This window comes from Rhincodon typus, chromosome 6, assembly GCF_021869965.1.
Source record: "Rhincodon typus isolate 14 chromosome 6, sRhiTyp1.1, whole genome shotgun sequence".
NCBI lineage: Eukaryota > Metazoa > Chordata > Chondrichthyes > Orectolobiformes > Rhincodontidae > Rhincodon > Rhincodon typus.
In genome coordinates, this window is record NC_063337.1 from 82,099,492 (window position 1) to 82,116,744 (window position 17,253).

At 39.9% G+C, this 17,253-nt stretch overlaps 1 protein-coding gene across 1 annotated transcript in view; it reads left to right on the top strand.

The window, feature by feature from the left end:
• Nucleotides 1–17,253, top strand: part of mycbp2 (MYC binding protein 2) — a 214,825-nt gene that overhangs the window by 72,339 nt on the left and 125,233 nt on the right. Inside the window, exons 14-19 of the mRNA XM_048598403.1 lie at nt 1,045–1,152; nt 6,291–6,410; nt 13,856–13,937; nt 14,015–14,132; nt 14,881–15,085; nt 15,472–15,625. Coding sequence (XP_048454360.1) covers nt 1,045–1,152; nt 6,291–6,410; nt 13,856–13,937; nt 14,015–14,132; nt 14,881–15,085; nt 15,472–15,625 — 787 coding nt within the window. The remainder of the gene's footprint in view (nt 1–1,044; nt 1,153–6,290; nt 6,411–13,855; nt 13,938–14,014; nt 14,133–14,880; nt 15,086–15,471; nt 15,626–17,253) is intronic.

Here is a 17,253-nt window from a genome sequence, read left to right on the forward strand (position 1 = left end):
GGTAAATAATATAAAAATTTTTATCTTCTTAATAGAGTGCAAAATGCCTTTTTCTGTTATCTTAAATGTTACAAGTATACTTTCCAAGACTATAATTGCTACTTGAGATGTACAACGTATTTTTATTGAAAACCTTTTTGGGTGAAGGCATGCTGCAAATACAGTTAAATTTTAGTTGCAACAAGAAATAAAAGTAATGATTTGTTTGAAGTATCATTCTCAAAAAGATGATGATCTGCTTTGGTTAAGTTTTTGAGATCATGTGTTACAAGTGGTTTTCCTAAATTGCTAACTGCTGTTAACATCCCACTACGAGGGATATCATGAAGTATTAGTTAGAGCATGGGGTGTAGTAATACAGTAGTTTGCTTGTTTGTAGTTTCAAAGCAGCAGCACAGTAATCTGAATAGAGATTTTGTTGTGCATGTATCTATTACTTTGCTAAACAAGGTGTGCAGAACTACATTTTTCTTTAAGTCGTTCAATAAATTTATGGGTGAGCATATTTGTAGTGTGTTATTTTTTATTATTTATTCACGGCATGTGGGCCTCACTGGTAGGGGCAGAGTTGATTACATATCACTAGTGGCTCTGAAGAAGATGGTGGTGAGCCGCCTCCTTGAACTTTGTAGTCCATGAGTTGTCAATAGACGAACAATGTTGTTGGGGAGGGAGTTCCAAGGTTTTAACCCAGTGACACCAAAACAATAATAATATGAGAAGTAAAACAACTAAATTCAAGTGCACAAATTTATAATTGTGATTTGTTCAGATTTTGTGTTGCACAGTCATTGATTAAACACGCCTTTGGAATTTCTTTGAAATTTGTTATGTTAATGATTTGTTACCACTCTACCATTTGTTGACACTTTTTTTTCTTTTTTTTTGCTATCTACTATCTACAATGTAGCCTTTTTCTCTTTAAAGCCTCGAATTCAGCAGATGCCATTCTCTATTAATACTATAGACAAATGTTTTATTTTTGTTTTGACAATTATTTCATTTGTGAGCTTTCCTATGCATGTGCAAGTTATTTCTCCTCAGGCCCCATTGTATTTCCTGGTCCCATTTATTTGAACCATCGAGAACAGGCCATAGCCAGACTAAGACCCCTTCCATCAAAGCTAAAGCATAAACGGGACAAGCATAAAGGTATTTGGTCATCCTTCCTTACTGGCTGGAAGACTACAACCTATCCTGCCATTCATATTCTTCTGTCAGCTGAGTCTCTGTCTAACGTGGACAACTGTACAAAATTGATTTTGCTTTTGTGTTTTGATGTTGAGTAAGCTGAGGAGAAAATAAAACTGTTCTGGCTTAAGATTGATTGATTAGGTTGAATGCGAACATTGCTTGGTTGCTTTTCTTTGTACAAGAAAGAATGCTGCTTGCTTTTTTAGATTTCTGTTTTTTTTTGTTCCAAATTTGTGCAATTCTGTTATGAAGAATACAGATTGTTTTGGAGAAAGGGAAATAATTTTTTGCTAAAATATAGTTAAATTTACAGATTGCTTTACAATCCATTATTATATTGCATTTGGGCTTTCTGTGTTCTTTCTTGAGTTGGGGGATAAAAGACTTAATTTGTTTTGATAATTGCAACTAATCTTTTCCTGTCACAAATGTCTTATCATAAATGGTTGCTTGTATTGCATTTGGCGTCTTTGTACCTTTTGTTTTTACACAAGCTTTATTTAACAAATAATGGTCAGATGTACAGTTTAGCACAGCTCATGGTCTACAGTTGGTGACTTGTAGGTTCGGAACATCACTGAAAATTCAATTGCCTACCGCTTCCCTTTGTTGATTTGCTTCTGATTCATACTTAAATTGGGGGGCTTCTTGGGCTAGAAAAAAAATTAAATCATTGAATTATTAAAATCATTTGACCTGGATTCTACTGTAACTAGGGAAGCACTGTGATGCAGTAGTTATTTTATGATGAGAATGCTCCTGTTAATTGCTGCTGCTTGTGTGACGTAAAAATCTCTCACTTAATCTCTTCTGAGTTGGGCAAAGGAAGGTTACATATTCGTAAGAGATGTAGTTGCTGCATGCATTTTGCTTTGACTGACAAGGATAAAAGGTGAAGTTTCTTCTTGAACCTGAACTCTGCTCAAAAAATTTAATTGCAAGTGATCAGTCTGATTGATTCACATTTTTAATTTTCTTTCCTCTTGAAAACCAATTCACGAAATTCATCAGCATGTTAATCTTTGATCTTATTGCTTGTACATTGGACCAACTTGGGCACAATTGTGTATTGAGTTCTGGTTCAAGGAATCCTTTTTAATTTCTTGGCTTAATCTTAAAGATTTAAGTACTGTGTACGATGGGATTGTCACTAAGTTCCTTTACTGTTGGCACTAATATACCTTTTGATTGTACTTGCAGCTTTAATTGCCTGTCAGCTTTAAAATTGCATGTTGCTTTTAAATAAATCATCTCAACATCTTCCCACCAGTGCCGTGACAGATGTCTACCCATACTTTGTATTAATATGTGGCTGTTCAGATATAATCTTGGATAATTGTATTGCTGTTTGTCTTACCACAGTTGAAAACTCTTTTATGCACACTTACTAGCTGAAATCCTAATGGCAGCACTTTATTTTCTGATCTTAATTCTTTTTTTTGAAAATTCATTTCCAAAATGTTGAAAGGTTTGAGTAAACAGGATTCTGTTTGTTGGTAGTAATCATATAGCCATATCACACAGATTGTTCTTGTATTTCAATTTACATTATTAACAGCATATAAGTGTTAAATTTTTATACCCCCACTATTTGTTTTTCTGGAGAAAATGCCCTTCATTTATGCAATGGGAAATAAAGCTGATCATACAGTATTCCTGTGAACATCAAAAGTTAAGCTGTTGCTCCCTTTTGCATAATGCCAGTGAACATCCACATACAAAAACTACTGAGATCTCAAAAAGTAGTGAACACTTAACAAGTTATCTTGTACTGTTGTATGATCCCTTTTGAAATACAGGATTGAATCATCGTTCTTGCCTTTATCAGCGTTATACTGGTCACTTATCCCCCACAGCGAACAAATCAGCAGTTCTTTGATTTCTTTGTTAGTTTTTCAAAATGACTTTTGGCAACGCCGCAGGTCTGGAATGGGTGGGATGAAGATACTTTTCAGTTTAGTCCCCTACTTCATTTATAGCTTCAAACTACAGTTTTTTTTGTGTTTTGTTACAACCCAGTTGGGAAAATGCATGGATTCTCAAGGTGACTGCAGAAGTTAATGATGTAATCGAAGTATGCAAAGTCCCTAGTTTGTCTATTTAATGGAGTCTAGTTAAAATAAAACACCGGTCAAATTCTGGTACTTTACAAGAACTACTGTTTATTACAAGTAAATGTGTTCTAGCCAAAGTTAAACAAAACTATGAACTATTACCATATAACTCTCCTAGTTGAGACTCTTAAACCCCTGTGCATTCACACATGCACACTCCCACACATAAGCATGGACAAACAATAAAATATTGATTGTATAGGTTGAGGGAAAAGTACTGGGGAAAAACAGTTCAATTGTACAGTCCACAGTAGATTCAGTGAGATATTCCATTTGCTTCCCAAGACTGCCTGTTCTTTAATTTTCTTCACCAGGTTCTTTCACTCCACTGGAGGTGGCACAGGATAATTGGTACATTAATTACAAAGTATATAAGTTACTGGTGAAAGGCTCCAGCTTCCAGCAACTGGTGGTAAAAAATAACTGGCTTCCTTTCTGTACTTTTAGTACAGACAGACAGACAAACATGGAGCTACTATTCTAGCAGTCTGCTGGAAGCACTGAAGCTGTTCATCTGCCCAGGAACCAGTCAGAGAGTTGTTGTGAGGCTGACAACTTTTGGGGTTCATAAGTGGCCACATTTGCAGAAACTAGTCAGAAATCTGGTGCTGGACAAATGTGACTGTGCATGCAGGCCCTGGTGATGACGACCACCCCCACCCCCACCCCCACCACCCAATCCCCTCATTGCAGTTCGAATTAGTTAAATTCCAGAAGTGCCTTTGTCTCACAATAAAATGAAAATTCATTGTTTTGATTTCCAAAACACACAAAGCACTTGCATGTTGCATGGCATTAATTATGTACTCTCTGACTCATTGCAGTTGAACTACATGGTTGTGAGTTTTTGCCATTCACCAGGAAATTCAAAAGCCCAGTCATAAATATAATGTGTTGTTTAAAAATCTAGAAAAGTGTGTTTATCTAGGGTGTGATTAGAAATGGAACTTGCCAGAATGTGGAATAGTTAAGACATAGGAACATTGCACTGATGAGCAGAAGTAGGCCATTAGCCCTTAGAGACAACGAGGTGTAGAGCTGGATGAACACAGCAGGCCGAGCAGGAAGGCTGACGTTTCGGGCCTAGACACTTCTTCAGAAATTTTTTTATAGATGGGTTGTTGGGGACCGGGGAATTGGAAGTTCTGGAGGAGGTGGAGGGCATGGGTGATGTCACGGACATAGGTAGGGAGTTCCTGGACCAAGGGGGAGAAAATGGAGTCGAGATAAGTGGAGATAAGTTCGGTGGGGCAGGAGCAGGCGGAGACAATGGGTCGACCAGGGCAGTCAGGTTTGTGGATTTTGGGAAGGAGATAGAGGGCGGTGCGGGGTTGGGGAACGATGAGGTTGGAGGCTGTGGGTGGGAGGTCACCTGAGGTGATGAGGTTGTGGATGGTTTGGGAGATGATGGTTTGGTGGTTGGGGGTGGGGTTGATGATCAAGGGGACGGTAGGAGGAGGTGTCGGAGAGTTGGCGCCTGGCCTCGACGACGTAGAGGTCAGTGCGCCATACTACAGCTGCGCCTCCCTTGTCTGCGGGTTTTATAGTGAGGTTAGGATTGGAGCGGAGGACTGCACGTTCTGCGGGGGAGAGGTTGGAGTGGGTGAGAGGGGTGGAGAGGTTGAGGCGATGTCTCGACGGCAGTTGGTGATGAATAGGTCGAGGGAGGGTAGGAGGCCTTGGGGTGGTGTCCAGGAGGAGGGGGTGTGTTGGAGGCGGGAGAAGGGGTCAGTAGAGGGAGGGTTAGGCTCACGGTTGAAGAAGTAAGCGCAGAGGCGGAGGCGGTGGAAAAACTGCTCAATGTCCAAACGTGACCGGTATTCGTTGATGTGTGGGTGGAGGGGGACAAAGGTGAGCCCTTTACTGAGGACCGAGCGTTCGTCCTCAGTAAAGGGGAGGTCTGGGGGAATGCTGAAGACTCGGCAGAGCTGGGTGTTGCTGTCTCCTCTGGAGCTGCTGGCTGTGGAGGTGGTGGGCGGAGCGACGTCGGCATCAGTGGTGGGCCATGCGGCAGCGGGCGGAGTTGCGTTGGTGGTGGGCGGAGTTGCGTCGGCGTCGGTGGTGGATGGAGCAGCGTCAGCCCTTAGAGACAGCCAGTGTGCAATTGGCATTTGAGATGAATGTGTTTAAGGAGACTCTGCTAAATACAAGTGAAAGATAAATAGAATAAAATGCTAGTCAGATAAGAGAAGGCAAATGTGTGGTATGGATCAGTTTGGACTAAGTAACATATTTTGGTGGCCGAACATTCAATGTAACTTTAAGCTTTAGCTTTGCCCGTTTGAGCCTGAAATTTCTGAGCTTGATCAAGTGGAATGTATTCCTGTAGAAAAGTGTGTGTTATGGTTTGGATTTTCCTGAGCTAAACTGCTATATTCTGCTTGTGATGGACATCCAGCTGACCAAAGCAGCATATGAATAGGAGCGATCAAGGGATCTACAAGTTGAGACCTTTTTGGTGTTGTAATTTAAGCTATCATTGATAGTTATTGGTATATTTTCTCCAGGGAAACATCGTCTTTTTTAGACTTATCTATATATCCACTGCCCCTTCCACTGGCAAAGGTTAAAATTTTGACCTTCCTTGAGGTGAATGGGTACAGTGCAAAAATTGGACCCTGTCACATCATGTATCAAAATAACTTATCCTGAAGTAACTGCAGATTTTGATACAATTGTTATAGAAACATTCAATGAAATAGTGGTTTTGGTTGATTCCATTGTTACATTATTTTAAAAAATCCAGAAAAAAGTAGGTGTGGCTGGTAACTCAAAATTTTGCTCAGCTATACAATCGGTTTAATAGAAGAACAAAAATTGCATTTTAAAATTTGCAAAATATTTGTGAAAAGTGTGTTTGGCTTTATGATGAAACCTAAGTTGCTATTTGTTATAGTCAAGAATATCCAGCAAATATCAGACGACTTGTGACTATTTGCTATTTGTGTTTCAATTACTCTGTGGTTGGTTGTTACTTTTCAGATGCCAATGGAGAAAGGGGGGAGAAAGACACCAGCAAGATTACAACATATCCTCCAGGGGCTTTGTGTCTTCATTATGAGCTCCAAGCAGTCCAAGTTAGCTGTGGATTCCATCACTCAGGTGTGCATACTATGTGGCGCTTTGAATAAATAGAGGAAAAAACATCGAATGCCTTTAAAGTGCGTGAGAACTATTAAAGCTCTTCATTTCCATTGAACTGGTTCAAAGTATAGTCTGTCTCGATAGGGGAATTTACAGTACTGGACAAGAACATTCTGATCCATTTCCCTCACCCCAAAGTTCAAACCATTGATTCACTAACATCTCTGGATATGTTGCTTCTGGATGATCAACAAATCCACTTGAAAATTATAAATCACCCTTCTGGACAGCCCACTCAGTAAATTGACCATCACGTTACCAAACAGTTACAATTAGAGTAAAAGTATCTACCATTGTTACTTGGGTCATGGCAAACAGTTTCTCGAGATTTCGTTTAAGTACTCTGAATAGCCCTGCAAGAACCCCCAGTGCTTCTGTAGACTCTAATTACAGCTAGCATATCTGATGTCTGGTATCTAGCCATACTTTATTTCTAATGGATCATTAAAATGATTCAGCCATTATCAAAATAAAAGGCTTTCTTTAATAAAGTTATTTCTACTTTGAATTTGTCAACTTTGAATTTGTCAGAATTCACAGATGTAACATCCTCATCGTGTTTTAAAGGAACCTTGTTTAAAAGAAATAAATTTCTTGTATAATTTAGAAAAAAAATTAAGATTTGTGCTCCTCCTAAGGAACTCTACATTTACAGGTCACCAGTTTCAATTTGAAGCATTTATTTGTAACCATAAGAGAAAAAAGATTGTGTAAAATTCATGTGACCATAATTTTTTTCATGACATGTTCCTAATTTCAAAGTACAGGATTGTGTTTTAATCCTAACTCTGGGTAAAGATATTCATATGTTATGTAAATACATGAGCATTATATGCATTGAATTAGACCAGGATCTGCTAATATATCAGCAAATTTAAGTCTTGTTATGTAAACTAAGGACAAAAGTTGCATTACATCGTAACAAGATGATATCATTTAGTTCTAAAGATCTAGTAAATTATATTTTGTTTAACATCAGTAAACAGCACTTTGATTTTATCCATTCAATATTTCAGATATATTAATTTGCAAATTCCTGAGAGACCACAATAGAAAGTTCAACTATCTGTTTGTCTGCTCTTTCTCCAGACGCTGATAATTAGTCTGACTAATTGTAATTGATGTAATTATCCAGTTGGAAGCTATGTTTGAATTTTAAGTATTGTTCAAAAACCATTATAGGGAATTTGAAAGTTTCTTTCGATTTTTCTTACCTGCACGCCTGCCTTTGCTAAAGATGTTAAATTTCCTCGAATATGGCCTGCTCCGCTCAATCTGTTGAGTCTGCCTGAACTAGATTGGGAGCAGCAGAGAGGTATTGCAGAGACGTGAAAACAAATGAGTTCAGAGGGTGGGAAAACTAGGCCTGTGTTTTGCACTATGGCTGAAAATAAAGTACTGAAGCTTTTTTGGTTCAGGAATTGGGTAGGGATAAAAGGTGAATGAAATTGTAATTTGAAATGCACCATTTTAATAATGGTTCACGTTATTTATGCTTTATATATGAAATGTTGTCGAGTTCAAATTACAAGCATTCTGTCAAATAACTCCTGGCAAAACTGTTCAAAAATAACCAGGTTCCTTTTCCATATCAGATAATCCTCTTTTTGTGAGTTTGTTCAAGAATTGAATACTTTCCTGTCTGGGATATGCGGCTCTTGCACTCCTGGGTGGGATAAAAGCCCTTGTTTACCTCCCTCCAGATAAATTTAGATTAAACTTTGATGCACTGTAGCACAGCCTTGTTTGGTCATTTCTGGAAAGCTCAGACCTGTATAAAACAGAGAATTATTGTTTTATCAAGATAAATGTGAATTTTAAGGAACTAGGTACCTTTCATTTGAAGGTAGGTACAGAACAGAAGGCTAGAATCTAGAGTTTGAAGGCAGCTTCTCTCCCATGTCAATAAAATAAAATTTGACCCTTAATTGAAAAATGTTTCCCATTGTCCATCATCACCGTTGCTTTGCCGTTCCAGATTCCTCTCTATCTGGGAAAGGTGGTGAAATTCAGGTAGTCTAGGGGGTTCTGAAGGGGGAAGGAGGGCTTCAGTAACTGTGGGGGAAAAGATATGAGTGCGTATACAGTTGCTGTTGTACTGATGGGAGATCTACACTCAAGTGAGCAGGAACAGGCTTTAGAGTCACAGGTACACAGCACAGTAACAGACCTTTCAGTCTGACTTGTCCGTGCCGACCAGATATCCTGTATAAATCTAGTCCCATTTGTCAGTGTTTGGCCCATATCCCTCTAAACCTTTCCTATAGATATACTCATCCAGATGCTTTTTAAAAGTTGTAATGATACCAGCCGCCTCCACTTTCTCTGGCAGCTCATTCCATATATGCACCAACCTCTGTGTGAAAAAGTTGCCCCTCAGGTCCCTTTTATATCATTCCCCTCTCACCTTAAACCTATGCCCTCCAGTTTTTGACTCCCCCACCCCAGGGAAAAGTCTATAAACCTCTATAAAGTCATCCCTCAGCTTCTGACGTTCCAGTTAAAATAGCCCCAGCCTATTCAGCCTCTCGCTATAACTCAAACTCTCCAACCCTGGCAACTTCCTTGTAAATCTTTTCTGGACCCTTTCTAGTTTCACAACATCTTTCCTATAGCAGGAAAATCAGAACGGCATTCCATGCTCAAATTGGCCTAACCAACGTCCTGTACAGCAACAACATGACCACCTAACTCCTATACTTAATGCATTGACCAATAAAGGCAAGCAGACCAAACACCACCTTCACTTTCAAGGAATTATGAACCTGCATTCCAAGGTCGTCTTGTTCAGCAACACTCCCCAGGACCTTATGATTAAGTGTATAAGCTCTGCTCTGATTTGCCTTTCCAAAATGCAGCACGTCACATTTATCTAAATTAAATTTCTTCTGCCACTCCTCGGCCCAATGGCCCATCTATTCAAGATCCCATTGTACTCTGAGGTAACCTCCTTCGCTGTTCAGTACACCTCCAATTTTAGTGACATCTGCAAACTTAACAACCATACCTTCTAAATTCACTTCCAAATCACTTGTATAAATAACAAAAAAGCAGTGGTCCAGCACCGATCCTTGTGACACACTGCAGGTCACAGGCCTCCAGTTTGAAAAGCAATCCTCCACCACCACCCTCTGCTAACAAGTCTACCATGAGGAACCTTCTCGAATGCCTTAATGAAGCCCATATATCCGTCATTCTGCCCTCATAAATCTTCTTCATTACTACTTCAGAAACCTGGATCAAGTTAGTGAGATGCGATTTCCTACGCACAAAGCCATGTTGCCTGTCCCTAATCAGCCCTTGCCTTTCCAAATACGCGTAAATCCTGTCCCTCAGGATTCCTTCCAACAACTTGCCCACCACTGAAGTCAGACTCACCAGTCTATTGTTCCCTGGATTTTTCTTACCACCTTTCTTAAATAGTGGCACAACATTAGCCAACCTCTCGTCTTCCAGCACCTCACCTATGGCTATCAGTGACACAACTGTCTCAGCAAAGAGCCCAACAATCTCTTCCCTCACTCTCCACAAAGTTCTAGGGTACACCTGATCAGGTCCCAGGGATTTATCCACCTTTTGAGTTTTAAGATGTTCAGCACCACCTCCTCAGTAATATGGACATTTTTTAAGATGTTGCTATTTATTTCCCCAGGTTCTCTATCTTCCATATCCTTCTCCACAGGAAACACTGATGCAAAATGCTCATTTAGTATTTCCCCCTACGCCTGCAGTTCCACACATAGGCAGCATTGCTGATCTTTAAGAGGCCCTTCCCTCTCCCTAGTTACCCTTTTGTCCGTAATGTATTTACAGAATCCCTTTGGATTCTCCTTAACCCTATTTTCTAAAGCTATTTCATATCCCCTTTTTCCCTCCAGATTTCCATCTTAAGTATGCTCCTCCTGCCTTTATACCCTTCCAGGGATTCACTCGTTCCCTGTTGTCTATACCTGACGTGCTCCCTTCTTTTTCTTGACCAAAGCCTCAATTTCTGTAGTCATCCAGCCTTGCCCTTCACCCTAACAGGAATATACTATTTCTGGACTCTCATTATTTCATTTTTGAATACTTCCCATTTTTCAGCTGTCCCTTTACCTGTGAAAATCTGCCCGCAATCAACTTTTGAAAGTTCTTGACTAATACTGTCAGAATTGGCCTTCCTCCCATTTAGAACTTTAACATTTAGGCCCAGTTTATCCTTTTCCATCATTATTTTAAAACTAGTAAAATTATGGTCACTGGCCCCAAAGTGCTGTACACTGACCCCTCAGTCACCTGCCTTGCCCTATTTCCCAACAGTAGGTCAAGTTTTGCACCTTCTAGTAGGTACATCCACATACTGAATCAGAAAATTTTTTGCGCACATTTGACAAATTCCTTTCCATCCAAGCTCTTAACACCTTGGCAGTCCGAGTCTGTTGGTAAAACTGAAATCCTACCCAATTATTCTCACAGATAACTGAGATGCCCTTATAAATTTGTTTCTCAATTTCTTGCTGACTCTTCGGGGGTCTATATTACAATCCCAAAAAGGTGATCATCCCTTTCGTATTAGTTCACCCAAATAACTTCCCTGGATATATTCCCAGGAATATCCTTCCTAAGTACAGCAGTAATGTTATCCTTAGTCTAACGTGTCACTTCCCCTCCTTTCTTGCTCCCCTTTCTAGCTCCCCTTTCTATCTTTCCTATTGTATCTATACTCTGGAACATTAAGCTGCCAGTCCTGTCCATCCCTGAGCTATGTCTTTGTAATTGCTATGTTATCCCAGTCCCATGTTCCCAACCATGCCCTGAGTTCATCTGCCTTACCTGTTAGGCCTCTTGCATTTAATTAAACTGCATTTTTTTCATCGGTCCTACTTCAGTTTCAGCTTTGTTCCTGCCGACCCTGACTGTTCAACTTGCTCCTTTTCCCAACTGTATCAATCTCTGACCGCTCTCTTTCCTCACTCTCTCCCTTGCAACTAGTTTAAATCCTCCCGACCAGCTGTACCAAATCTCCCCGCCAATACATAGGTTCCCTTCCAATTCAGGTGCAATATGTCCTTGCACAGGTCATTTCTATACCAGAAGAGATTCCAATGATCCAAAAATATGAATCGTTCTCCTCTGCACCAGCTCCTCAGCTATGCATTCATCTGCTCTGTCCTCCTATTCTTACTCTGACTAGCTTGTGACACTGGGAGTAATGCAGATATTACTACCCTCGAGGACCTCCATTTTAAATTCCTGCCTAATTTCCTTTATTCTGTTCTCAATCTCAGCTTTATCCCTTCCTATGTCATTAGTTCCAATGTGTACAGTAATCTCCTGCTGGTCCCTCTTGCCTTTGACAATATTCTGTACCGTCTCCAAGATATCCTTGATCCTGGCACCAGGGAGGCACCACACCATTGTGATGTTTAGCTGTTGTCTGCAGAAATGTTTGTCTGTGTCCCTGACTAGAGAGACCCCTATCACAACTGGCAACTTGCAACATGGATACCCCTCGTGCATTGGAACCAGTCTCGGTACCAGAAACCTGGCTGCCAGTGCTACATTCCCCTGAGAGTACGTCACCTCCTACATTTTCCGAAATAGCACACTTGTTTGAGATGGGGATAGCCACAGGAGACTCTTGCACTACTAGCCGCCTTCTCCTACCTTTTCTGGAGATCTCCCTTCCTGCAACTGCCATCCATCATAGCCCCTAGCTCCTGTAAATTCCTAATTGCCTCTAACTGTTGCTCCAGCCGATTCTTGCAATCCAATAGGATTTGCAACCAAGCACACTTCCTGCAGACTAATCATCAGTAACGTGAAAACTCTCCTTTAATCTCACACATCCAACAGGAAGAGCACATCACTCTACTAAAACCATCTTTGCTCCTTAATGATCTACAGACCCAGAAAATAATGTAGCCTTACTGCTCTAAAAACACTGCTCCAGGCTAACTTAGTACTTATGTTTTATGTGTTTAAAATTTTTAATCAACAGACAGATCTAAATAGAAACAGTATCGAAAAGAAGCCTCTCTACTTGCTATTGTAGAGTTACAAAAAACACTAGCCACTCATCTGCTCCCCTGCTGTGATCTCTCCACACAGGTTTCCCCAAGGTCATCTGTGAATTTCACTGTTTGTTTATTTTTCTTAGATGAGCTTTAATGCCCAGAGATACTAGAAATCAAACTGCAGAGGCAGTAGTTGCCAAAGTTCACTGCTGGGTCAGACAGTAGTGTAAGTTTCTTCCACCATTGAATCACTCCTCACTGTGTGATCATTGCCTTTGCCTTCCTTTGTCCTTTTTTAAAGTACCTTTATTGAACATAACTACAAAGAGAGGAAGATGAGGGAGAACATGTCTGGAATCTTAGATTCAGGCTGCATCACTATGGTACAACTGTATAGCTATTTTTTAAACAGTAAAACTAATTCCCTTATCCCCACAGAGAGGGAAAGTGGGAAAAAGCTGTCTGATATGAAGGTATGGGAAAGGGGCTTCGCTTGAGTCTTAATGTAAAGTATGGCAGAAAACTACCTGAACACAGTGTGAGTGCGCTTAAATGCAGATTTTCCTGTTTGTATGATGCAACACTTTATATTGATCTATATCACACTTCAATAACGTATTCCTAAGCTATTTTAGTGTTTTGTTGTTGCTGACATCTAGGTCACGTTATTTAGAGTGTTTTTAAGCATCTATAGTTTTGTTCCTGGGACCTGAGTGTTTCTGAAGAGGCCAGCCTTTGTTCCCCACTCCTAAATGCCCTCAAAGTGGTGAAGAGTTAAAATGAAGTCACTTTGGAAAATAGTTCATAACACTACCACATAGTCCTTTGCTTCACTTTCCATGTACTTAATTCAACACAGCCATGTTCTATAGTTACTATCCATTGAACTTCATATTAGTATGGACTTCATTCCATATTATATGCAATGACTTCATTGAATGTTGAAATGCTGGAGTCAGATTGATGATTTGGTACAAATGCATTGATTCACAATTTTTATTATTATAGAAAATAAACGGGAAACTAATGTTCCTGGACTTAAAGTTTAATAATTCCACCCATCTGAAATGGTCTAGAAGCATTTGCATTTTGCTGCAGATCAGAAATAATTAAATGATGCCTCATCAAAAAATTTTCAGACCATTTTGACATTGGTCATTCTGATCCCTGAAACAATTGTTTGGCTAAACTCTGATCTTTTCTGAGAAGCCAGATTTTTTTAACAACAGAACTGAACTAGGAAATCTTACCTTCCAGCAATTGGTAAAATTTGTAAATGATTAGTTAGGTGAATATTTTGACTTGTTAGTAAATATAACATGTTTTTTTTTCCAGAGGAGTAAATTTTTGTATGTTATTGGTTCTCAAGTTCTTACTTTTTTTTAATGTTTTCCAAATAATCCATAGTGGTGCTGATGGAGAATGGTGATGTATATACATTTGGATATGGACAACATGGGCAATTGGGCCATGGAGATGTAAATTCAAGGTAATAAATAAAACCGGGAAAGCTTTGTGCTTTTGGTGTGGTGTTTGTTTCCTTGCTAAATAGATTTTTCATTTCAGAGGGACGCCAACTTTGGTACAGGCCTTACCAGCTCCTTGCACCCAAGTAACTGCAGGCAGTAACCACACAGCTCTACTATTAGCAGATGGACAAGTCTTCACGTTTGGAAGCTTCTCTGTAAGAAATCTTCTTTTAGGACTTTTTATGCAATATTTTAATGGGTGATACTTAAACCTTAATTATTTTGACATAAAATATTTTACATGCACTGTCGCTGAAGGAAAACAGTGGTTTAGAATTCATGCTTAAATTACTGGGATATTACGTCAGACTATAGACTAAATGGAATAAATATAACACAGAATTTTTTGGACATTTCCTCATTCTTTCCCTGCACTCAAATGCAAACTGTTCTCGCATCCATAGGCATAATGCCATTTTAATAAATTACACTTACTGGGTAATGGTACTTGGTCCCAAACCCTTCTCTCAAAGTTATGTTTCAAAATGAAGATTTACTGTTCAATCATAACTGTGACTTGAGTTATATCCTTTCACATTAAACTCCTTAGGTTTGTCTATGCATGGAATGTTTTGGTTTCTAGCATTGCTCACCTTACTAAACATAAAGGTGTCCCAGGAAATAATTGCAGATAAGTTGCATACATTTAAGGGGTATCAAATGATGATTAGAATTGCACCACACAGTTTTCAACCTCATGAGCTCTTTATTCTCCTATGCAAAGAGTGCATGCTCCACCCTCCATAATGCCATCTGCCCACTGCATTTAACTGAAAACCTACTGATGACTGCCTTGGGCTGTTATGTATTAAGAGACTTGCATTAATGCAAGTTATTAACCAAATTTTGTCTTAGTAGAAGTGAAAATGTATGATGTTTTAAAGGCTTTCTTCTCTCTCGTAGAAAGGACAACTTGGTAGACCAATTTTGGATATACCTTTCTGGAACACAAGACCATCTCCAATGCCAAATATAGGCTCAAAGTATGGCCGTAAGGCTACCTGGATAGGTGCAAGTGGAGACCAGACCTTCCTACGCATTGACGAAGCGCTTATTAACTCTCATGTTCTATCAACTTCAGAAATATTTGCCAGCAGAAGCATCATAGGCAAGACAGATTTCTTTCTTTGATATTCAATTATGTTGTCAATTTTCAAAGCTACTAACAAATCAACTAATTCTGTACTGCAGCCAAGGCTTCAAAATGTAGATTTCATTCAATTGTAGTCTGAATGACATAGCACACAGCATAATAAATCATTTTTAAATAGAATTAACTTTGCAATTAGAGAAGCCAGTGATACATTCACTGTACAATGTGCAGTATAGGGCCTTTTAGATTAGCATATAAATTCCAAGTTGCTAGACAGGACTGAAATATAGAGATGAGGACTTGCTTTCTAGTTTGCTTAAAAATCTGAAAACTTTTGAAGAGGTGTAATGGTATGGCTAAATGTCTTATGGGAGTCTGATCTCTGGTGTTTGTTCAAATAGGCTTGGTACCTTCATCAATAACTGAGCCACCACCCTTTAAATGCCTGTTAATCAATAAGTTGGATGGAAGCTGTAGGACATTTAATGACTCTGAACAGGAAGACTTACGAGGTTTTGGAGTTTGCTTGGATCCTGCATATGATGTAATTTGGAGGTAATTCCCTGTAGTAGATGTTTTAAGCACAAAAATGTTATTGCCACCATTTTTTGGCTTTTAAACTTGTGACATTAATCATGCATAACATGATCATATTAACTTATAGAAATTGAAGAGAAAAAGGTTTCAAAAATTTAGCTGATTTTTATTTTCATTACCTTGGGGAACTTGAAAGGGCCTAATACTTAATGGTCTATTAACATGTAATTACTGAACCTTGTCTTTTAGAGCTGCATGCAAAAATATGCACTACAAAGTGATGTCCAAGTTACACGTGGTAGCTTCATCTCAGTTCTATTTGAATATTCTACTTCAGAATGAAAAGCATGATGACTAACACTTACATTTCAGGTTTATGCAGTTTTTGAATGACTGAATGCAGTTTATATAGCAACATGTGCTATAAAAAAAGCTCTGCAAGAACCTAAAGTAATGCATGTTAAAATTAGTTCATTGTTTGTCACTCTGTGCCTGTAGGACTAAATATGATATAGTGACAGAATTGTTACTGTTCAAACTTCAGTGATTCTGTAGAAAGCATTATTGATCAATTTTTGTGTAGTCTTTTGCAGTGGAATCCACATTCCTTTAACAGTGAGGTCCCACAACTTGCACAAATGATTTAACAAGGTGTAGAGCTGGATGAACACAGCAGGCCAAGGAGCATCATAGGAGCAGGAAGGCTGACATTTCGGGCCTAGACCCTTCATCAGAAATGGGGGAGGGGAAGGGGGTTCTGAAATAAATAGGGAGAGAGGGGGAGGTGGATAGAAGATGGATAGAGGAGAAGATAGGTGGAGAGGAAACAGATAGGTCAAAGAGGCGGGGATGGAGCCAGTAAAGGTGAGTGTAGGTGGGGAGGTAGGGAGGAGATAGGTCAGTCCAGGGAGGATGGACAGGTCAAGGGGGCGGGATGAGGTTAGTAGGTAGGAAATGGGCGTGCGGCTTGAGGTGGGAGGAGGGGAAAGGTGAGAGGAAGAACAAGTTCGGGAGACGGGGGCGAGCTAGGCTGGTTTTGGGATGCGGTAGGGGAGATTTTGAAGCTTGTCATTATTCCGCTTGGGAACCCTGCAGCCCAATGGTATCAATGTGGATTTCACAAGCTTCAAAATCTCCCCTCCCCCTACCGCATCCCAAAACCAGCCTAGCTTATCCCCGCCTCCCTAACCTGTTCTTCCTCCCACCTATCCCCTCTTCCCACCTCAAGCTGCACCCCCATTTCCTACCTACTAACCTCATCCCACCCCCTTGACCTGTCCGTCCTCCCTGGACTGACCTATCTCCTCCTCATCTCCCCACCTACACTCACCTTTACTGGCTCCATCCCCGCCTCTTCGACCTATCTGTTTCCTCTCCACCTATCTTCTCGTCTATCCATCTTCTATCCGCCTCCCCCTCTCTCCCTATTTATTTCAGAAGCCCCTTCCCCTCCCCCATTTCTGATGAAGGGTCTAGGCCTGAAACGTCAGCCTTCCTGCTCCTATGATGCTGCTTGGCCTGCTGTGATCATCCAGCTCTACACCTTGTTATCTCAGATTTTCCAGTATCTGCAGTTCCTACTATCTCTTGCACAAATGATTTGTTTGCTTTTTCCTTTTGTTTGCTTTTTCCTTTTGTTTGCTTTT